Source organism: Phyllostomus discolor, chromosome 6 (assembly GCF_004126475.2).
Source record: "Phyllostomus discolor isolate MPI-MPIP mPhyDis1 chromosome 6, mPhyDis1.pri.v3, whole genome shotgun sequence".
NCBI classification, from domain to species: Eukaryota; Metazoa; Chordata; class Mammalia; order Chiroptera; family Phyllostomidae; genus Phyllostomus; species Phyllostomus discolor.
In genome coordinates this window covers 68,515,472-68,539,949 of record NC_040908.2, presented here as the reverse complement: position 1 = coordinate 68,539,949, position 24,478 = coordinate 68,515,472, and the positions used below count along the sequence as shown (strand labels likewise).

The 24,478-nt window shown below is 41.2% G+C and overlaps 1 protein-coding gene across 3 annotated transcripts in view; it reads left to right on the top strand.

Annotated features, from left to right (window-relative positions):
* Window positions 1-24,478, top strand: part of VWA3B (von Willebrand factor A domain containing 3B) — a 199,950-nt gene that overhangs the window by 61,432 nt on the left and 114,040 nt on the right. For all 3 annotated transcript variants that reach the window (XM_036030068.1, XM_036030069.1, XM_036030070.1), the window contains one exon: window positions 17,272-17,397. In XM_036030068.1, coding sequence (XP_035885961.1) covers window positions 17,272-17,397 — 126 coding nt within the window. The remainder of the gene's footprint in view (window positions 1-17,271; window positions 17,398-24,478) is intronic.

Below are 24,478 nucleotides of genomic sequence, written 5' to 3'. Positions count from 1 at the left end.
CTGCTTGTGAACAAATACACATGGACTACTAAAGTCCTGTGGAGAAAAAGGGATGGCATGGCCACTCTCTGAGAGAGAGGGTAAGAAGGCCAGAGAGCCCAGTCCCTGCTTGGACAAGCTTTTATTGCTTTTCTCAGCACATTACATGGAGGGTAGTCCTCATTTACTATGCAGAGGATTCACTACAGGGGATTACCCTTTACAGATAATGAAGGAAAGAATGTCGCTAATTACTTAAATGAGAAGGATGTTGCAGACCAAGGGGAAAAGTGGTTAAACTGTTAACACTCCATACTTGGGAGGTTTCGCTCAGGTTTTAGGAAGTTACAGTAAACCCTTGCTGCCTCAATTCAGGGTGAGGGAATTTTAGCAGAAGCAAGCCTCATAAAAGTCTAGGTACAATGCAGGCCTGATCCCCCATGGGAAAACCTATCCGTGGGTGTGGTCCTGTGCTGACTCGCACCCCACTGGTCTTCCATGTGAGTACTGAGCTACATTTCCACAACATGCAGAACGGTTTCCTACACATAAGACTATCAGCTGATTTCTCAAAAGAAATCTTACCATCAAGAAGGGGCTGGAAAGAAGTATTCAAAGTCTGAAAGGCAAGAACCTACATCCAAGATTACTTTATCCAGCAAAGCTATCATTTAGAATGGAAGGACAGATAAATTGCTTCTCAGATATGGTCAAAATAAAGGAGTTCATCATCACCAAGCCCTTATTATATGACATGTTAAAGAGACTTATCTAAGAAAAGAAGATGATCAAAACTACCAACAGTAAAATGACAACAAACACAACTATCAATAAGTGAACTGTAAAAAAAAAGCAAAAACAAAAACAACCTAATCAAACAACTAGAACAGGAACAGAGTCACAGAAATGGAGATCACATGGAGGGTTCTCAGTGAGGAGGGGGAGAATGGGGAAAAAAGGTACAGGGAATAAGAAGCATAAATGGTAGGCACAAAAGAGACAGGGGGAGCTTAAGAATAGTATAGGATATGGAGAAGCCAAAGAACTTATATATATGACCCATGGACATGAACTGAGGGTTGGTGGGAGGCATGGTACAGGGCAGAGGGGGAGAAAGGGGAGACAAAATTGAGACAACTGTAATAGCATAATCAATAAAATTTATGTAAAATGGTATTTACAAATAGACTGGATTTATTTAACTAAGTTATATTCACTGGTATTTTTGCATGCTTTTCTTTAGCTATTGCTTCTCCATCCCTGTGACTCTGTTTTATCACCTACTTGTCTGATAGCTCCCAGAGCCACAAGCCATGCTTCTTGCAAGTTTGATGGAGTTCTTTTTTTATTTATGTTTTTAATTATATTTTAATCATTGTTCAAGTACAGTTTTCTGTCCTTTACTCCCATCTCAGCCTACCCACCCATTTTTCCCCACCTTCCTCCCATTTCCACCCCCTCTACTTTGTGTCCATGTATTCTTTATACGTATTCCTGTAAAACCTTCCCATTCTCCCCTGAAATTCCCCTGAAATTCCCTCTCCTCTCCCCTCTGGTCACTGTCAGCCTGTTCTCTGTTTCAGTGTCTTTGGTTATATTTTGCTTGTTTCTTTGTTTTGTTAAGTTCCTGTTAAAGGTAAGATCATATGGTATTTGTCTTTCATCACCTGGCTTATTTTGCTTAGCATGCTGCTTTCCAGCTCCATCCTTGCTGTTGCAAAGGGTAGGAGCTCCTTCTTTCTTTCTGCTTCATAGAGTTCCATTGTGTAAATGTACCACAGTTTTTTTGATCCATTCATTTACTGATGGGTACCTAGGTTGTTTCCAACACTTGGGTATGGTAAATTGTGCTGCTATGAACATTGGGGTGCATAGATTCTTTGGATTGGTGTTTCAGGGTTCTTAGGATATAACCCCAGCAGTGGAATTGCTGGGGCAAAAGGCAGATCCATTTTTAGTTTTCTGAGGAAGTTCCATACTGTTTTCCATAGCGGTTGTACGAGTCTGCAATCCCACCAACAGTGTACTAGGGTCCCCTTTTCTCCACAACCTCTCCAACACTTGTAGTTTGTTGCTTTGTTTATGATGGCCATTCTGACTAGTGTGAAGTAGTATCTCAATGTGGTTTTAATGTGCATCTCTCTGATAGCTAGAGATATTGAGCATCTTTTCATGTGTCTCTGGATCCTCTGTATGTCCTCCTTGGAGAAGTGTCTGTTCAAGTCCTTTGCCCATTCTTTAATTGGGTTGCTTGTCTTCTTAGAGTGTAGTCATGTAAGTTCTTTATATATTTTGGAGATTAAACCCTTGTCTGAGGTATCATTGGCAAATATGTTTTCCCATATGGTTGGTTCTCTTTTCATTTTAATGCCGTTTTCTTTAGCCATGCAGAAGCTTTTTATTTTGATGAGATCCCATTTGTTTATTCTTTCCTTTATGTCCCTTGCTCTAGGGGACATGTCAGTAAAAATGTTCCTGTGTGAAATATCTGAGATTTCCCTGCCTATGTTCTCCTCTAGGACTTTAATGGTGTCACAGTTTATATTTAAATCTTTTATCTACCTTGAATTTATTTTTGTGTATGGTGTAAGTTGGTGCTCAAGTTTCATTTTTTTGCACGTAGCTGTCCAGTTCTCCCAACACCATTTGTTGAAGAGGCTATTTTTACTCCATTTTATGTTGCTGCCTCCTTTGTCAAATATTAATTGACCATAGAAACTTGGGCTTATTTCTGGGCTCTCTGTTGTGTCCCATTGGTCCATGTGCCTGTTTTTATGCCAGTACCAGGCTGTTTTGATTACAGTGGCCTTGTAATACAGTTTGGTATCAGGTATTGTGATCCCTCCTACTTTACTCTTCTTTTTCAAAATTTCAGCAGCTATTTGGGGTGGTTTATGTTTCCATATAAATTTTTGAAGTGCTTGTTGTATGTCTGTGAAATATGCCATTGGTACTTTAATAGGTATTGCATTGAATCTGTACATTGCTTTGGGTAGTATGGACATTTTGATGATGTCAATTCTTCTGATCCATGAACATGGTGTATGTTTCTTTTTGTTTGTGTCTTTATTGATTTCTTTCCTCAGTGTTATGTAGTTTTCTGAATACAGGTCTTTGACCTCTTTGGTTAGGTTTATTCCTAGGTATTTTATTTTTCTTATTGCTATATCAAATGAGATTTTTTTCTAGATTTATACTTCTGTTGTTTCCTTGTTGGTGTACAAAAATGCCCTTGATTTCTGGATATTGACTTTGTATCCCACTGTTTTGCCAAATTCATTTATTAGGTCAAGCAATTTTTTGGCCGAGTCTATAGGATTTTCTATGTATACTATCATGTCATCTACAGACAGTGACAGATGTTTCCTCCTTTCCAATTTGGATGCCTTTTATTTCCTTTTCTTATCTGATCACTGTGGCTGAAACTTCCAATACTATATTGAATAGAAGTGGTCAAAGTGGACAACCTTGTCTTATTCCTGATCTTAGTGGAAGAGATTTTAGTTTTTGCCCATTGAGTATGATGTTGGCTGTAGGTCTCTCATATATGGCTTTTATTATGTTGAGGAATGCTCCCTCTGTTTTTATCATAAATGGGTACTGTACTTTATCAAATGCTTTTCTACATGTATTGATATGATCATGTGATTTTTGTCTTTCCTTTTGTCTATGTGATATATTACATTTATTGATTTGCAAATATTGTACCATCTTTGCATCCCTGGGATGAATCCCACTTGGTCATGGTGTATGATCTTTTTAATGTATTGTTGGATGTGGTTCGTGAATATTTTGTTGAGGATTTTAGCGTCTATGTTCATCAGCGATATTGGCCTGAAGTTTTCTTTCTTTGTTGTTTCTTTATCTGGTTTTGGGATTAGCATGATTCTGGCTTCATAGAAAAAGTTTGTGAGTCTTTCATCTTCTTGGATTTTTTGGAATAGTCTGTGAAGGATAGGGGTTAGCTCTTCCTTAAATGCTTTGTGGAATTCTCCTATGAAACCATCTGGTCCAGGGCTTTTGTGTGTTGGGAATTTTTTGATTACTGCTTCAATTTCATTTGCTGTTATTGGTCTATTCAGGCTTTCTTATTCTTCCTCATTGAATTTTGGAAGATTATATTTTTCTAGAAAATTGTCCATTTCACCTAGGTTTTCAGATTTCTTGGCATACAGTGATTTGTAGTAATTTCTTACAATTCTTTGTATTTCTGGGGTAGCACTTGTAATCTTTCCTCTTTCATTTCTGGTTGTGTTTATTGGGTCTTCTATCTTTTTTTCTTGATGAGCCTGCTTAAAGGTTTGTCAGTTTTCTTCATCTTTTCAAAGAAGCAGCTCCTGGATTCATTGATCCTTAGAATTGTGCTTTTAGTCTCCATGTCACTTAATTCTGCTCTGATCTTGGTTATTTCCTTCCTTCTACTTGCTCTGGGCTGCCTTTGATGTTGTTCCTGGAGTTCTTGTAGACATAGGGTTAGGTTGTTTGTTTGAAATGTTTCTATCTTTTTTAGGTGGGCCTGTATCGATATGAACTTCCCTCTCAAGACTGCCTTCACTGTGTCCCATAAGTTTTGGACTGTTGTGAGTTCATTTTTATTTATTTCCAGAAAGTTTTTTATTTCTCCCCTAATTTCATTCTTGATCCATTCATTGCTTAACAGCATGCTGCTCAATCTCCATGATTTTGAGTGTTTTGGGTTTTTTCCGTTGGGGTTGGTTTCTGGTTTTAGTCCCTTGTTGTCTAAGAAAATGCTTGGTATGATTTCAATTTTCTTGAATTGTTGATGCTTGTTTTATGTCCTATCATGTGGTCTATCTTTGAAAATGTTCCATGTGCACTTGAAAAGAATGTGTACTTAGCTTCTTTGGGATGAAGGGCTCAGTATATATCAGTTAAGTCCATTTCATCTAGGGCATTGTTCAATGCCACAATATCTTTGTTGATATTTTGTTTGGAAGATGTGTCCATTTTTGACAGTGCGTTGTTAAAATGCCCCACTATAATTGTGTTGCTGTCAATGTCTTTCTTGAAGTCCTCCAAGTTTTATCTTATGTATTTGGGTGCTCCTATGTCGGGTGCATATATATTTACAATATTTATGTCTTCTTGGTGAATTCTTCCCTTGAGTATTATGAAGTGACCTTCTGGGTCTCTCTTTATGGCCCTTTTTTTGGAAGTCTATTTTGTCAGATATGAGTATTGCTACTCCGGCTTTTTTTTCCTGTCTGTTTGCTTGGAAAATTTGTTTCCAGCCCTCCACTTTTAACCTGTGTAGGTCTTTTATCCTGAGGTGGGTCTCTTGTAGGCAGCATGTGTGGGTCATGTTTTCTTATCCAATCAGCTATTCTATGTCTTTTGATTGGAGCATTTAATCCATTTATGTTTAAGGTTATTACTGATAGGTACTTATTCATTGCCATTTACATAACTGTGTCCCTCTCTCTCTTTCTTTTCCTTCCTCTCCTTAAAGCAGTCCCTTTAGCATGTCTTGCAGAGCTGGTTTGGTGGAGGTGTATTCTTGTAGATCTCTTTTTTTTCTGGGAAGCTCCTTATTTGGCCCTCTATCTTGATTGAGATCCTTGCTGCGTAAAGTAGCCTTGGTTGCAGGCCTCTGGTTCTCATTACTTGGAATATTTCTTGCCATTCTCTTCTGGCTTGGAGTGTTTCCATTGAGAAGTCAGCTGCTAGCCCTGTTGAGGCTCCCTTGTGTCTTACTCCCTCTTTCTTCCTTGCTGCCTTTAAGATTCTCTCTTTGTCTTGAAATTTTGCCATTTTAATTATGATGTGTCTTGAAGTGGGCCTCTTTGGGTTCCTCTTGATTGGGACTCTCTGTGTTTCCTGGATTTGTGTGACTTTATCTCATCAAATTAGGGACGTTTTCCATCATTACTTTTTCAAAAAGGTTTTCTATCCCTTGCTCTTCTCCATCTCCTTCTGGTATCCCCATTATACAGATATTATTATGTTTAATATTGTCTTGCATTTCTCTTAATCCCTCTTCATTCTTTCTGAGTGTTTTTTCTATAATTCATTCTTTCTAATCCCTCTTTTCCTTTCTTTTCTCTTTCTGGGTGTTTTTTTTTCTACTTTGTCCTCCAATTCGCTGATCCGATCTTCTGTTTCATCAATCCTGCTTTTGATTCCTTCTGCTGTGTCCTTCAGTTCAGAAATTGTATTCTTCATTTCCTCTTGGCCCTTGTTGATAGTTTCTATCCCCTTTTTTCATGTTGATAGAGTTTGCAGTGAGTTCATTGTAGTTTCCGGTAATTCATTTTGAACTCATTGAGCTTCCTGATAATCATTGTTTTGTACTCAATATCTGATAGTTGAGTTGCCTCTGTTTCATTTAGCATTCTTTCTGAGGCTTCCTCCTTTCTCTTCATTTGGGGATTATTTCTTTGTCTTCTCATTGTTCAAGAGACTCTTCTTGTTAGTCTCTGTTTCTTAAATTGATCTGTTCTGGTTTCCTGGGTTTATGGTGTGAACTTCTGTGGTAGAATACCTCTGAGATTCAGTGGTGCAGTCTCCTTTAGGTATCCTGGTGCTCACAGCTTCCCCCTACTCTTTTTTGTGATCATTTGGAGGGGTAAGGCAAAATGGATTAAGACAGCAAGAGACTATTCTATGATGTTTACAGTAGCAGCCAATACAGAAGCTATAGGAGATCCTTTGGCTATGTATAGTGTTAACCATGATCTTCCACCCCACTAGCCACTTTGTAGAAAGGATGGAAAGAAGATAAGACTCTTGTTGGGGAGGAAAGGATTGTGAATTGGATCTAGAAAGCAGTGAGTTTGAGGGAGGTCAGACTCTGATATAGGGTGAGAGTAAAGAATAGTAGATGGGTGTAGTGTGTGAGAGAATAAAGTTAACCACTACAGTAATAGAGTTTGGGAAATGGTGACGTGTGCTAAGATCTGAGAGGGGTGTTGTATAGTATTTACAATTGTATGGAATAGCTATTATTTACAGTAATATTAGAGCAACAATCATATCACAGAATCTATGAGATCTAGATAACAAGAATAGGGAGTATAGAACCTTGAGTATTGTACTAATGAAACACAAATGAAGGACAGTAAATTAGCAATGCACTATGAATGAGATAATACGGGAAACCTGTCAAATGATACAATATATTCGTCTACACAAAGAAGACTTTACAGAAAGAAGAGGAATACCAAAGTACTATTAAAATAAAAAATGTAAGAATAATGAAAAAATGATAATACAAATATGCAATAACTTGCAGGTTCAAAAAAAAGAAGAAAAAAAGCAAAAGATGGAAGGAAGAAGAGATTAATTTGGAAAGAAAGGAAATAGGAATAACACTAGAAAGAAAGAAAGAGAAGCATAAGGAATGAAGAAATATAAAAATAATAAGAATTAAAAAATAAAAAGTTGCTTAAAAAAAGACAAAATCAAACAATCAAACAAAAAAATCTTTGTTGGTTTCAAACTGGCCAAACCAGTTTTTCTGGTCTTGCTGGCTTCAGCAGACTGAGGGACTTTGGTATCGCTTTTCTCCTTTCCCATTCAGCACTCAGATAGCCTCTCCTGTACTCACCCCAGGGCTAGCCAAGCATTCTCCCCAGAGCCAGTCTGGTGCCTCTCCGCAGTGTCCTGGGTGTGGGATCTGGGCCCTCCTTAGCATGCTCTCCCAAGCTCACGGCTGTGTGCTCCAGGGATCTTGCAGAGTGCGTGCGCGCCTTCCCGGTGTTGACAACTGTGTGCTCTGGGGATCCTGAGGAGTGCCCGTGCCTTTTCTGGGTTCATGGTGTGGGCTCCAGGGCTCCTGAGGGGCATGCACTTCCCCCGAGTTCATGCCATGGGCACCGGGGACCCTGCAGAGTGCCTGTGCCTTTTCTGTGTTCATGGCTGTGGGCTCCAGGTCTTCCACAAAACCTCACTCTCTCTGGGTTCTGGGCGCGGGTGCTTGGCCAGGCCGCCCTTGGTCTCAAAGGCTCAGGGTACACTCTTCCCTGGGGTATGTGTGGGTGCTCACAGCCCCTGTGTGATTGCCTCTCAGTCCTCATCTCCTCTTTGTGCCTTCAAGCAACCATGCCTCCCCTGGTGCTGCTCAATCCTTGTTTGGCCAGCGAGGGAGAGGTTGAGCTAGCTCTCTCCCAAGTGCCCTGAGGCAGACCCAGGAGCACCAGGCGGGGGGCTGCAACCTCCCTGGTCCCCACACTGATCCCTGGGCCCTTATTATCCTGAAGCACTCTCCTTACTGTCTGGTTTTTCAATGTCCACTACAGTTTTTGATCTCCTATCTTCATATACGCGGGGGTACTATTGGCTGTTTGCTACAGAGATCTACAGAGGCTGATTCCTCCGTAGATTGGCTAGGTTTTTCTCCCAGCTGTGGAAGAAAAGGGGGAAGTGGAATCTGCTCGCTCCTACCATGCTGCCATCTTCCCTTCCACACTTGCTCTTTACCATGGAAAGAATGGTGGTGGTTTATACTCAGGATTTCTATGGGAATGTTGGACAACTAGACCACATTAAATTTTCACTTTACAATTCTCCATTTAGATGAGAGGATCCAGGAGATAGTACCATAGTACTTAGTAGGAGCTTAGTAGGAGCTACCAATAAGAGTTGCCCATACTTGGTATTTCAAATTGCTCTTTAAGATAGCATAGTCCTTGTGAAACTTACATGGGGGACCCCAAAAAACCTAGAATTTACTTATTAAAAATTGTGTATTTATTCTTACATGTTAAACTTCAGTCACCTTCAAAGTCTCCATTTGATACAATATACCATATTTTTCAGACCATAATGTGCACCTAGGTTTTAGAGGAGGAAAATGGGAAAAAAAATTGAAGCAAAAAATGTGATAAAATATTTGATAACATAAATAACACAATATTTCACCAATGTAAATGTAAACAGAACTCAACAGCAGCATTAACAACCATTATTCCTCCCAAATTTGGGTTGGGGAGGGGTGCATCTTACAGTCTGAAAAAAATACGATACCTATCAAGGTTTCTTTTCACTGCTCAAAAGAGTTTCTGAACTCGTCAATTTTGATGCCTTTTAGTGCTTTGCCATTTTTTGTTTCACCTCTTCCACATCAACAAAACATTTCCCTTTGAGGGCTTTCATCATCCAGGGAAGCAAAAAAGTCACTTGGGGTGATATTGAGTGAATAGGGATCGTGGGGCATGGAAGTCACGCTGTTTTTGGTCAAAACCTGCTAAACTCTCAGCGTGACGTGTACAGGTGCATTATTATGAAATGAGCAATGGCATTGAAAGAGTTCAAACAAATTTTACTGAAGCCGAATGCAGCCTCTCACAACAATGCCAGCTGGTATACTGATACAGATGGGTTCCTAGAATATTCCCCTAGCAGGGACAGCCTGTACTACAAGGGCCCTGCCGTTTAGAAGATAATCTTAATTTTTTTTTGGGGGGGGGGGTCCCTCTTCATATATGAGGAGGTCTGTCCAAAAAGTATTCAGCATAGAATATGGAAAATAGGGATATTTATTGAAGTAGTTACAAGATATAAGAGACATTATACATAGGACAATAATGTCTCAGTCCCGTTCAAAGTAGGCACCTTGGGACCTCATATAGTTCTCCCATTCGCCATCAGCTGCCCCATTATATTTTCCTGAATCTCACAGACAGTCTGAAATATCTTCCCTTTCAAAGGTGATTTTAGTTTTGGGAAAAAACAGAAGTTGCAGGGCACCAAATCTGGGCTATAGGGAGGCTGAGTCACCTGGGTGATTTGATGTTTGTCAAAAAACTCTGCATGAGATTTGATGTATGAGCAGGAGCACTGCTGTGATGAAGCTGCCAATCACCAGTTGCAGCCTTCTGAATTATCCAAATAGTTCCTGTGGAGGAATGTTCAAGTTTAACACAAAATTTGATGCAGGTTTGTTGCTCTACTGGCTCAGTCATTTTGAATGTGATGACCACACAGTACACATGCTCATTCAACAGTGCCTACCGCCCCCACTGACTAGTACAGTGAAGTTGTCATTGTTCAGGCATGTACATTCCAGTTCACTCTCCTTGGCTACCAGGTTACATCAATATCTCACAAACTATTCTCATTATATTAACAATGGCTGGACTTTTTCCAAACAGGCCTTGTATATTCATTGTCCCCAAGGTGTCAGACATTTATCCAGATGGCAAAACAACTTTATTTACTTTAATTAGTGGTTAATTCCATAGAGCAAGACTGAGTGCAGTTCCATACTCACCTCAGCAGTTAGTGCTGTGGGGCCAGATCAAGCCAGCAGGTTTTCAGTGACCTCTTGACAACAAAATATTTTTTTAAGGTTTTTTTTTTTCATTTTCTTCTACAGAGAGAAGGAAGGCTGCTCTTTTTTTTTTTTTTAAGATTTTATATATTTATTTTTAGAGAAGGAAGGGAGGGAGATAGAGATAGAGAGAGAAACATCAATGTGCGGTTGCTGGGGGGTCATGGCCTGCAACCCAGGCATGTACCCTGACTGGGAATCGAACCTGCGACACTTTGGTTTGCAGCCCGCGCTCAATCCACTGAGCTATGCCAGCCAGGGTGACAACAAAATATCTTAATATATAAATAATTTAATGCAAGTAACTGGGAATATTTTCATTATGACTAAAACTACTGATTTTGCCACTTTCAATCCTTTTGTAGATGTAGTAAGTCCCCTTTCACCAGATCTTTGTCATAAATTTAGGTTTTTGGGAATTTTAAGCACTTCATAGTTTTTTAATATTTTAAAAATGTTATATATTGCTTCCTGAAAATAGAAGTGTGTGCTTCTTTTTCCAAAGAATGCAGCTGTTTGATGGTTATATTCAGCTCTCTCAATGCTCATGACTGAATAGCAGTTTAGTGCACAGGCGGACAGCAAGGTCTCTACTCAGTTCAGCCTGTTCTTCACCCAGGAGTCCTGGGCAATGGGGAAAGGGCCAAAGACAAATGGGCCTCAGTAGGACCTGGGGGATGGCCTGAGGTTCAAGGCTACTGAGGGTGGTTTGTTTCTGGACTGCCATCTCCTAGGGCTACATTAAATTGTCCTTGGACTAGTGCCATGTCTAACTGCTTTTCTAATTGCCTTTCACCTCCTGCTGTTGGAATGATAATGTTTCAGATATTTTGGAAAGACTTGCCTGTCTGTGGAGTGAAGATCTAAAAGGAAATGACTTACTACTTTGGGGCATGTCACGGTTAATGTTTGGAATAGCTAGGGCATAGCCATATGCTCAGATGACAGGAGCCTGTTACATATCACTCAGAAGAAATTTTTGCTATTTGGGGGCTGCCAATGATGAGGCAAGAAGAATGTTTAGATGCTCAATAACTGTTTCTTCATATGTAGGAAAAAGAAAAACAAGAAAGGCTAGGATTCTTACCAAAAACACTGGATCCTTCACTAAGTGCTCTGGAAAAAACAAAGAAAGAAAAAACACTGTCCCCCACTCAAGATGACTACAATCCAGTGGCAAAGTTGGCCTGTGCCAACATAAACAGCAACCCAAGACTGCACACTAACTCCACAGCATAGCTCTAGACCATAACTGCAACAGTAGGGTTTGGCCATGGACACACACTGCTGAGTGGGGAGCTATGTTGTTATAAGCAGCTACCAACTAAACAGTGTTGACTTAAATCAGACTAGATTCAAGGTCATGTGTATACTAATTCACAATGTTGATGATTCTTTGTGCTCTTTGAACTGGAGGTTGGAGTAACAGGCAGCCAGGAATTGCATGTCCTGCTAGCCCATCTAGTGGTGTGGCCCGAGATTGTGTCCTGGTAGCAAAGGACAGAACAGTGGCTGTGGCTGGTTCCCAGGAGTTGAGCAGAAGGCAGACCAGTGTTTTGGGAGGGGGTGGCTGGGCCAAGTTTGGGTGGAGCCAAAAGTGGAGCCTTGGGTGGAGCCTTGAATGAAGGGTGGGGCTAGGTGAGTGTGTGGAGGGCTATGAGGCCCCCTGATAGGGAGGACAGTGGGAGGAAAGGGCCCTAGAAGCCTGGGACGACAGTGCTCTGACTAGGTTCACAGTGTCAGAGTATTAGAAGGGGTGTTATGGAGCCTTGAACCCGGAACTCAAGTGCCAGCCAGTGAGCAGGACTCTTCACTACTGCATCCTGGCACTGGCAGTGTGTACCCACCACAGAGTGGCTGCTCAACAAATATTTGCTAATTGAATAGATTAAGGAATCAACTCAAAGTGGACTTATTCCTGTAGATGTGACATGGAAGATTTGACAGAACAGTGGTGTTTTGTGGCAGGTACTCAGGGCTTTTCCCCTGATACATCAAAACATATCTGAGACTTCTGGCCAAGATGGAGGCATAGGTAGACACATACACTTTGCCTCCTTGCACAACCAAAAGAAGGACAACAACAAATTTAAAACCCCAAAATAATCAGAACTGCCAGAAAACCGAACTCTGACAAGTCTGACAACCAAGGAGTTGACGAAGAGATATTCCTCCAGACTAGTAGGAGGGGTGGAGATAGGCAACCCAGATGGAGATGATGGTCCAGTGAGGCAGTGGATGGCAGTTCCACAGTTTCATGCAGGTAAACCAGGAGGAACAACTGGGGAGTGAGACATATCATGCAACCCAGGGTTCCAGAGCTGGAAAAGAAAGCCTCAAAACTTCTGGCTGTAAAACCTGTACAACTTGCAGCAGAAAGAGAAACTCCCAGCCTCATGAGAAAGTTTGTTAGAGAGACCCACTGGGTCCTAGAATGTACACAAACCCACCTACCTGGGAATCAGCACCAGAAGGGCCCAATTTGCTTGTAGGTAGGGGGATAAGTGTCTGAAAGCCAGCCAAGAGCTGAGCAAGTAGCATTGTTCCTTCTCTGAGCCCTCCCTGACAGACAGTGCTACAACACAATGATGTGTTGCCGATGTATAATGTCAAGTTAAATGAGTTCATCATCACCAAGCCCTTATTATATGAAATGTTTAGGAGACTTATCTAATAAAAAGATGATCCAAACTATGAATAATAAAATGACAACAAAGTTACAACTACCAACAAATGAACCTAAAAAAAAGCAAAAACAAAAACAAACTAATTAAACAACTAGAACAGGAACAGAATCACAGAAATGGAGATCACATGGAGGATTATCAGCAGGGAGGGAGAAGGGGGAGAATAGGATAAAAGGCACAGGGAATAAGAAGCATAAATGGTAGAAACAAAGGCAACAGGGGGAGGTTAAGAATAGTATAGGATACGGAGAAGCCAAAGAACTTACATGTATGACCCATGGTCATGAACGAATGGGGAATGCTGGTGGGAGAGGGAGTGCAGCGTAGAGGGAATAAAGGGGAAGAAAAAATAGGACAACTGTAATAGCATAATCAATAAAATATACTTAAAAACAAGGAGAAAACATATCTGACATGAGTCTTGTTTCATTTGTTAAATGAGCCAGTCTGAGAATTTAGTACTGGGAGCAAATGAAGAGCAGCAGTGTAATGTGACATCTCTCCCAGCTGGTGACAGCATTAGTTGTTACTATGGCATATGGGCAATGTCGGGGGTTAGTGCCGGAGGAGTCAATGGGTTGGAGGATTTTTTAGGTCACCCAGATGAACTGTCTCCTGCTACTGAGCACTGTAGGCCTTGGCTGGCTGATACTTTGATAGTCAAGAACCATAAAGCTATGTTGTTGTTTCGTCTTTTCTGTGGTTGAGCCTGGAGAATTTTAAGTTTACAGAGCTGTCTGAACACTGGTGTTTCCTGTGCCTTGTCCTCCTTCCTCTTCTGTTTCCAGTGGGGTTGTCTCCTTGGGCTGCAGCTGCCCATATCTTTGCTAAAAGTCCCTCTCAGAAGTGACCCCTGATAAAAATGACAGCCCTTCCATTCTGCCTGTGAAGTAACTTGAAATAAGACCTCTACATTCTGAGTTATGCTTTTTACTGCCTTGTTTTTTTTCTTGTTCATTAGTTGCTTTTGGTTTGTTTTTAAACAAAACTAGTTAAATGGATACTTTTGAGTTGTTCTGTTTCATGATTGCCAGCTTAAGAATCTATAGCTGCTGGTCATGGTCCTTCAGCCTGGTCTGTGGAACACAGCAGTTGTGGCCAGCCATGTCGTACTCTCCAGAAGTTAATCCAGTATTGTCATTCCAAAGGCACTGTGGTGACTGCCTACAGTTCTCTCAGCTTTCCCGACAGGCCCTGGGCCAAGCCTGAGGACCCTTCCCTACTAGAGGATCCCAGAATCAAAGCCATAGCTGATAAGTGGAATAAAAACACAGCTCAGGTTCTGATCAGGTTCTCCATGCAGAGGAGTTTGGTTGTGATCCCAAGTCTGTGACACCTGAACACATTGCTGAGAATTTTCAGGTTTTTGACTTTGAGCAATGAGGATATAGCACATTTTTGGACCCTAATAGCGCACCTAGGTTTTAGAGGAGGAAAATAGGGAAAAAATTTTTGAAGTAAAAAATGTGGTAAAATATTTAATAACATAAATAACATAATATTTCACCAATGTAAATGTAAAGCTACATTCAGACTATAAAACTCCCTTCCTCTTTCCTCCCAAATTTGGGGTGGGGGAGTGCGTCTTATAGTCTGAACAATGCAGGTAAGCACTTTACTCAGTTACCACAAGAACTAGAGCGTCTGTGCCTTGGTGAGCTCTTTGGGCTTTTCAATGAAGAGTTTTGAAGCTGTGAGTGCCTGCTCTTCCCCAGGTGACCTGCTGCCGTCTTTTCTGCCTCATTCATCTTCTACATAGTGTTGTAGGGCCCATGTCCTTCAGTGGTGTGGCAGCCACCTGCAGATGAACCAGCGAGGGTGTGACCGGCCTGGCCTTGGGTCTGAAAAGCAGTCTGAGTAGCTTAGAGGTCTCTTCCAGTTTTCTTGTCCAGCGAGGAAAGTACAACTTCCATACCCTTTTCTGACTAAGTTGTATCTACATAGTGAAAAATAGTGCCATTAACAATTGGATTTTGACTGCTTGAAACTGTAATCCTTTTAGCCAGATTTCTTCTTACCTCAAATAACAAGTACTTTAGAGGGCTTGCAAAAAAAAAAAGAGTTTATAGCCCCCTAATTACAATGGCTAAACAAGTGGCTTGATAATCCTAATTGCAACTTGCATAGGAGAGTGTGTCTCAGGTCACTGCTGCTCCTTAAGCACACTCCCCTATCACTGGATCAAGAGCCAACCATTTTTCCTTGGAAAATTCTCATTGGATGCTGACCTGTAGTCACTCCCTCTTAATTTGTGAATGAAATGCCTTGCCTCATTTTGAAATGTTTTAAGAGAGAACCTGCTACTTATCGTGTCCATGCTGCAGCAAGCAGCTGGAAGTCAGGCTTGCTTTTGCAGCAGCAGAATGACCTGTGGGCTTATGGTTTGCATTTGGCAGCAGCCTGTGATAGTTTTGGAGTTCCAGCATAGAACTGGGTACACACCACATTTCATCCCCTGGACTGTTGGTGCTTGCAAAGCCATGGTGGCCATCCATCTGTGCCAGGACTTGTCACCGTTTCTTTACAAGTACAGATCTGGCCAACGTTCAGAGGGCCAGAGTTCTCATGTTCCTTTACTTCTGTCCTGCCCTTCTTGACTACTTTTTAAGTCTGAGACATTGACTCTGGTCTGTCCCAGTCTGTCTTGGTGGCTCAGGGTCAGCCCTTTGCCCTGGTGCATGAATCTCCTGGGATGGCCTGTAGACTTGATTGTGGTCTTTCATTCTCTGTGGCTTTGTGATCTCAGCTGTCTGTGGGCTGTTATGTAGACAGGCGTGGTAAGGGGGTCTCATCAGTAGTGGGAGGAGAGGCTGCAGGACCCTTTATAACTACTCACCACTTGCTCAGGGCACCTAGTCATGGTGGCTGAGTTGGTGCAGTCACATCAACCTGGGCTTGACTCTGCTCTGCCATTCATTTACAGTGTAAACTTGGACAACTCACTCTGCTTCATTTTACACAGCTATAAAATGGGGACAAGAATAAAATTTGCCTGAAGATTTGTGGTGAAGAGAAATGAGAAAATGTTCAGAAAGGCCCAAACATAATGCCAGGCACATAGCAAGTACTCCAAAGAGGTATTTATCATTACAGAATTTGGACCCAGCTTACTTCAACAATAACATCATCAGTGTTCTCTGAGCCAACCCCATACAAGTCTGTGAAACAGAGTCATTGTTGTGTTTTTTTAAACAATGTTTTTATTGGAGTGGAGTCTTTAAAACTAGAGAACACAACTGGTAAATTCTTGTCTACACAACTATATTAAAAGCAGCCCTAAAGCAGGGACTCTCCTGTAGCTTCCATGGTGCCTTGAGAAGTGCCAGGCTGATGACTGGGCCTGCAGATGCCCCTAAAAATGTGTGGAAGGCATCTTCTACTCAAGGTGACCTCTTGGCATCACCACTGGCCACGTGTGCACAGAACAGAGGTACGGAGATCATTGTAGGCTCATGTAAACTTGTAAGAAATGGTGCAGAAATACCCACGTGCCCTTTACCCAGTTTCTGCCTACAGTAACGTCTTGCAAAACTATACGACAATATCACAAGTAGGATATTGACATTGATACAGTGAAGATACCACCACAGGATCCCTCCTGTTGTAGTTTTATAGCCACACCTATATCCTTTCTGCTCTTATACCCTCCTTAACCTCCAGAAACTATGAATGTGTTAGAGCCTGGACCTAGGTGAGGCCAGAGCCTCTATCCCAGCCTTCGGTGTCTTACCATAGACGAATTTTGATTGATTGTTAGAGTGACATAAATGAGCCATATCATTAAAAATAAAATAATAAAGAACCAACCTAGCCCTAAACAGAGAGAACAGAGGTCCAGAAAAGGAGGCCAAAGATTTGTGATTGCATCAGGGGAAATAAAGACTTGTGAATGTGCTTTTGGCGAAGTAGGCAGTCTCAGCTAAATCAAGAAAGGATGAGGATCATCACTTCCATAAACCATTAAATTTCCCTTCCTTATTGCGTTCATTGTGGTATTTATTAGGTGCTTTAGAATACTTTTATTCTTTATCATATTTGAATATTGTCAATAATTCATCTCTAACAATTCTAGCTACTCCAAATATTTACTTTATAAAGATTTATGGCCTCCCAAAATCTGTATTTATGATTTCTTAAGATGACAGCACTTCCTTAGGGACTTAAGTTCTGCTTCTCAGAGCTTAGTGGGGAACATGGAATTTGATGTTCAGACATATTCTAGAAACCTGGCTGGGATGTGCCGGGTCTGCTAGAACTACCAGGGCGTTATTGGGCTAGCCATAGCCACGCACTCATACTGTGTTTCCCTCCCAGGAGCTGAGGTCCGAGAGGACGTGTTTCTCATTTGGAGGGAGATGGAGGAAGCCTGCAGTACACTGGCCCAGATCCAGAGGCTGGTGGCCGAGCCTTCCAAGTCTGATGTGGCCACTATAGACTGTGGTGGGTGCTGCTTATAGTCACTACTGTGAAAGAGTCATAACTGCTGCTGGTTGTGGATGGGGGCTGTTTCCAAGTTTTTTTTACCAAAGAGTACTCATTCCAGCCTGAGGAGAGCATCTGGAGCTGTGTGTGTGTTCATGTGCTCATGTGCACATGTGTGCATACATGTTTGTGCATGGTCATGTGTGTATGTGTATGGAGATTGTTAAAAAAAAGCCAGAGCCAGGCAGTAGTTAAAACAGTAAAAGCAGATTCTATTCCAGACTAATCTCTCTTCCCTGTTGCAGTAGTCCAGTTTGTATAATCTCTTTTCCCTGTTGCAAGATACAAACTGGGCTCAGTTATGAACACCACATGGAAAAATGGGGATTTACAGACAAGGGGCAGTGTGTGGGGGTCTCTAGGTAGATAGGAAACTACTGAGAAGAAACATCAGGTATGGCGGGGATTTCTGGCTAAACTGACCTGACAGGATTGTCACTGTAGGTAGGCCACAGTGATCAGATGTGACCTGGATATCGAGGGGATTCTGGCTAAACTGACTTAGGAGGATATTTGCTACAATTGGGCAATGCAAAGACCAACAGAAAGCCCAAAGGCCACTGTCTAGTTGAGAAGAGGATTCAGAGGAGCCTAAGTTTTGGAGTGAGAAAAGTCTGTTGTAAATTTTATCTCCCTCACTAGATTAACCTGAGTTAACCTCTTTAAATCTTAGTTTATTCTTCTGTGAAATGATTATAATAATATCAATCTTGAGGGATTATGGCTAAAATGAAATAAAACAATGCATGCTTTGTACCATGCAGGTACTTGGTAAATGCTAGCACACCTTTTCCCTTTCACAGGTAGGGGAGTTAGTAAAACCTACTGACTTTTGCATGAGTGCTGGAACTTAGTAAAAGATTTCCTCTGTAAGTCACCAGTTTCATTTAGGGCACCCATGGTAATAACAGCAGTTAACACTTACAGCACACACCTTACATGTTAAGTACTGTTTGGGGCTCTTCACAAATATTAACTCATTTAATCCTTCCCACAATCTTATAAGATAGATGTTACTATTATTTTCATTTAGGGTCAAGTAACCCTCAAGGTTATCCAAGGCCACACAGCTAAAAGTGATACAACCAGATTCTAATCTAGTCCATCAGTAAAAACATCAGTATCTGGTACCCACCCCAGACATTCTGATTTAATCTATATGGGATGCAATCTGGACATGGGGATTTTGAAAGCTTCCAGGACATCCTAACATGCAACAAATGTAGGGACCCTCTGGTTGTACTGCCTCTTGATACCCTGACCATGTTACAGAGTGTCCGTGTGGGAAGAGAGCAAGGAGGCCAGGCTGGCTGGGGGCAGACAGGGAGATGGTTGAAAAGGAGAAATGGGGAAGGGGTCATGTGTAGAGGGGGGAAGAGATTAAAGGCCTGGGTGACCTTGTCCTCTGTGATATGATAAATTCCTGGGACAGTGACATTTTCCTGCGACTGGGTATCTTAACTTGGGCCTGGGCAGCAACAGCTGCACTTGCTTTGCTTTGCCAGAACCAGCTATGTAAGGTTCCTAAGGACCTGCCTAATCAGGCTTTTCTAGAGGGATTGCTTGCTTGTGACAACTTACTAAGTGTGAGCTTAGAGTCAAGAACCCAGACAGTCCCCGTTGTCTTGAGTAAATATCCATGCCAAGTAGATAATGGTGATACTGCTGCTAAGGTGTTTGTTTGGGGAAATGCTGTGGACTGAATGTGCCTCCCCTCAGATTTATATGTTGAAGTCCTAACCCACATTGTGACCATTTGGAGAGGGGGACTATAAGAAGGTAATTAAAATGAAATGAGATCATAAGTGTTGGGCCCTAATCTGACAGAACTGGTACCAGCCACCTCTTTCTTGCCACATGTGCACAGAGGGAAAACTGTGTGAGGGCACAGTGAGAGGGTGTCCATCTACAAGCCAGGAAGATATGCTTCATCAGAAACCAACCTTATGGTCACCTTGATCTTAGACTTCCAGCCTCCAGAACTGTGAGAAAATTACCCAGTCTGTGGCATTTTGCCATGGTAGCTTGACCAGACTAATATAGGGAGTATTTAAGCATGGGGCAGTTAGTCTTGAGGGTTAACATAAGTTTCTTCAATATTATTCCTAAAGGGAACAGAAGAGCTATTGGCTCCTGCAATTAATAGAAGGCTAGATCACCATTGCTTTCATTCCATGTAACACACACACACACACAACTAAAACCCAAAATAACTCCAAAAATAAATTTTCAAAAGATGCTTCAAATATACAACCTCTATTTAAAAAGGAAAATTTGGTTAGATGGGTATCCACTGTTGGATACCCATCAAAGATTTTGTAACTCAGAGGCCACATGTAGAGTGTCTGACCTGCTCCTGTTGCTATCCACAGCCCAGCGTTATTGAGGCAAAGGCTATGTCAGCCCCAGACCTTGTATCTGCTTCGTGTGAAGGTAGTGGCCATTCCCCACGTTTGGCTGCCCATAGCCTGCAGGCCAAGGAGATAAGGTAGTCATCAGGGGAGGGGAGGATCAGGATGGGAGAGACTATGTGGGCTGCCATTGTATATGGAACCTTCATGTGGATTAGACTAAAAAAAACCCTTCCTGGGCTAGCAGCCTATGTATGGCCCTTGGGCTAGGCACACTGGTTCTGGGATCAGCAGGCACCTGAGACTGTGGGGCCTGGAGGCAGAGATGGCTCATCAACTTGATGCCTGGGATAAGAAGATGGTGAGGCCAAACATTCTGATCACTGATAATTTTGACCTCTTTTAATTACCAGGTGCAAGACAGGAGAATTCCCTGGGAGACAAGCTGACAAGAATATATGAGGCAATGGTTTTTAAAGACACTGGACACTAAGCAATGAAGGCCAGTGATCCCTGAGATACAAGGAAAATCCAGGGTGAACTCTATGATTATCCCAGCTTAATGCTTTGAGAGAGTTTCCAGGCCACAATGTGGGAAGAAGGATCTCAGTGGGTCACAGCAAACTTCTGAGTTTGGTAGGCAGAGTAAAGAGTCCTGGGAGACCAAGACATTTAGATTTCTCAGGACAAAGTATCAGAAAGGGGAGAGGTGCACAGAGAGAGAACTCAGGAAATCTGCAGAGAAACCCCCTTGAGAATTCTGCTTAATACTGACCAGCTAATATATGTGACGGAATTACTTTAGGTTGGGAAAGATCCATTTGAAAGAATTCAAAAGAAAGGGCTGACAATGACTAGAGGGGAGAGGGGAGGGAATTTCAGGGGAAAAGAGTGAAGGGTTTGCAGGAACAACTATAAAGGATACACGGACAACAATGGGGTGGGGGCGGTGGAAACGGGAGGGAGGTGGGGAGGGCTGAGGGTATGGGCTGGGGTGGGGGGAAAAGACAGAAAACTGTACTTGAACACAATTAAAATTAAAAAAAAAAAAAAGAAAAAGAAAAAGGGCTTGGAGCTTGTGCTGTCCTCACCAGCCCAACTTGTGAGGCACTGGGGAGAACACTTGGGAAAGTATTGGCTCAGTAATGGGGACTGACTAGCCTTAAACTGAGCTCTGGGCCTTCCTAAGAAATCATTAAAACAAGGCATGGAAGGAAATAACTTTTCACAAGTAACTTAACTGCATCACAGAACAAAGCTCATGAAGATTGATAAGAACAGAGAAATATCCAGTACCCATCAAATAATATTCACAATAATTGGCATCCAGTCAAAGATTACTAGGCATGAAAAGAAGCAGAAAATGTTACCCTGAATTATTAATCTATCAAACTGACTGGGAACTAACACAGAAATTGGAATTGGCAGAAAAAGACATTCAAACAGTTATTACTGTATTCTGTATGTTCAAAAAAATTAAGTAGGGACTGAGAAGATATTTAAGAAGACACATGTTGAACTTTTGAAGTGAAATCTATTAGGGTAGAAATTATTTTAGGTGGATGGGCTAAATGGCAGTTAGACATTGCAGGAATAAAAAGATTAATGAAATTGAAGACATAGCAATAAAAACTATCCAAAATAAGACAAATACAGAAAAATAATAAGCAAACAAATAACCAACAATAAACAGAGCATCAGTGAGCTGTGGGAAAACTTCAAGTGACCAAATATACATAGAATTCCCAAGGAGAGGCAAGATCAGGCAACAGAAAAATATTTGAAGAAGTAAAGATTGAAAAATTCCTAAATTTGATGAAAACTCAAATAACCTAGACATCCAAGAAGTTCAATGAATGCCTAGTACAGGAAAATTGAGGAAACTATACCAAGGAACATTATAATCAATTTGCACAAAACCAGTATTACAGAGGAAATCTTAAAAGCAACCAAAGAAAAAAGATAACTTTGTACCTTTGTACAAAGGAACAAAGATAAATATGACAAAATATTCTTTGTTGTGAGTGAAAAGACAGTGGAACAATGTTTTTTTTTTTCATTCAGTACTTTAAATTTTCAATCTAGAATTCTATATTCTATGAAACTGTATTTCAAAAACAAAGACAAAAATAAAGACTTTTTAAGACATACAAAAGATAAAAAATTTATTATCTGTACTTCAGGAAAAGTTAGAGGAAATCTTTTGGGCAGGAGGAGAATAATACTCCTCCTTTATATGGAAAAATGAATGAAAATATGTATCTACACAAAGTGATAAAGAACACCAGAAATAACCACATGGATAAATATGTGATATTTTTTTATTCAGATACTTCAAAGACAATTTGCTGTTTAAGTAAAAATAATAAGTCTATAACAAATATATAAATAAAATATATGAAATACTAGCATAAGAGCTAGGAGAAAATAGCAGCATTATTCATAAGTTCCCAAGATAAACAACCCATATGTCCACTGACATAACTGGATAAATAAAATGTGTGTATATATACAATATATTATTCAGATTTAAAAAGGAAGGAAATTCTGTCATGCTACAACATGGATAAACTTTGAAGATGTTATGCTAAGTAAAATAAGCTAGACACAAAATGACAAATATTTTATGATTTCATTTGTATGAAATAAATTTATAGTCAAAATTATAGAGACAGAAAGTAGAATAGTCATTACCTGGGCCTGGAGTAATGGGAAGGGGGAGTTATTATTTAATGGCTACAGAGTTTTCATCTGGGATACCAGAAGAGTTTTAGAGTTAGATGTTGTTGATAGTTGTACAACAATGTGAATGTACTTAATGCCACTGAATTGCACACCTAAAAATGGTTAATTTAACATTGTATGTATTTTACCACAGTTAAAAACAACAACAAACCACTGAGCTTCAAAAAATATATCCAGGAGGGGAGAAATGGAAATAAACTATTGTAAGGTTCTTTTATGTTGCATGAAATGGTATAATACCAATTGAAATTAGACCATTATACATTAAAGATGTATACCATAAATCTTACATAAGCACTACTGACAAAACAAGCTGATAGAGGAAATATAGTGAAATTGAAAATACTTATACCAAAAGCTGTCAGAAAAAAAGAGAAAACAAAGGACAGATAGGACTGATAGAAAACAAATAGCAAGATGATAAACCTAAACCTAACCACACATATCTCAATTAGGCAGGACCTAATTGGAATTATGACTAAATTATAGAAAAATCATCCTGAATAACCAACTGATGACTAGCTAGAGAGAAACCTTATAACCAAGGACTTACAAGAGAAATCACATCATCACATGGAGAGCCGTAGGAAGTGCAGAGGCATGAGAGGGCTGGGTGGCCTCCCACAGGTGGCAGCTTAAGTTCTGGAGGGATGTTTCAGTGGCCAGAGTGGTTCTGTTACAGAACAGATTTGGGGGGTGGTGAATGATATACTATTACCAAAAGAACCCCCCACTTTTTTCTCTGGGGGTTCCCCCCGACCTACTAGGTTTGCTTTGCCCGCCACCAGAGGAAAGACATCTCTCAATGCCAGAGATTGGTGAAAAGGAAAGGAATTATTTACTTAAAAGTTATACAGACAGAGTAATGATTTAATGTCTTCATTAAAATACTAAAGTTCTTTAGAATACCTGCAAATGCACACAGTTCTTCTTTCTCCCCTTTGTCCAGTCCAGGGTATGGTATCACAAGAGAAATAGAAGTCTGTGGTTCAGGCAGCCCCTCGGTTCCAGCACCATCCGCTGTGTTGTTACCATGATCTCCAGTTAACCCAGAGCCATGTGGCACCTTCTTATGGCCCACCAACAAGAGTCCTTTCTCCCCTTTTCCTCCAGGCAGAGTCTCTCCTGCTGCCTAAGTCACATGGCAAAAGGGAGCACCCCAAAGCCAAGTGGTCCCAACCTCTGCCAAAGCCAGGTGGTCCTCTTTAGTATGGCTGCCATGCCTGGGTTTAAATTTCCACACCAATTTTCCTCTGCAGCCCCACTTCCAACTCCTCCTACAATCAGTTACACCTACCAGCATTCCTGTATTCTTCCAGCTTTACTGGACTGCTATAGTAAGTTCGGGCAGGCATGGCCCCATGGCGTGGAGACAATCATCTCCAAGCTCTCACACAGGTCCTGGGGGCCTGCTTCCCAGGGGGGTTGCTTCCCAGTTACATCCTGGGTTGAAGTCACTCTCATCCCCCTGGCTCAAAGCATGGCCACAGCTATTTAACATATCTATGTAACCAGATAAAGGTTATAGATATGTTAAATGACCATGCCAGAGGTTAGCTGCAAAGCTGTTGCTGTACAAAGCAGCTCTCAATGGCCCTGCACCATGTGTCCCATCCCCCAGCTCAGACTGGTGGGGGTGAGGACATCATAAATATTTTTTCTCTAATATTTCCCGAACACCCTGAGTTCTGGACCCCATTATAAATTCTTATTTGAGCCTCCCCCCTCAGCTGCACCCTGTCACAGTTCCACCTGAGAAGTGTGAGGTCTAAACCCCAAGCAGGGCTCCCCATTCTAGAACCCAAGACCCAGGAAAGGGGCTCATGTAACATCAGGCTGTGAAAAACAGTGGGGTTTCTGGCTGCCAGAGACAGATGGCTAGAGATGCAGACAGCCCCTTGAAGGGCCAAAACACAAAATCTCATTTGCAGCCACTCAAACTG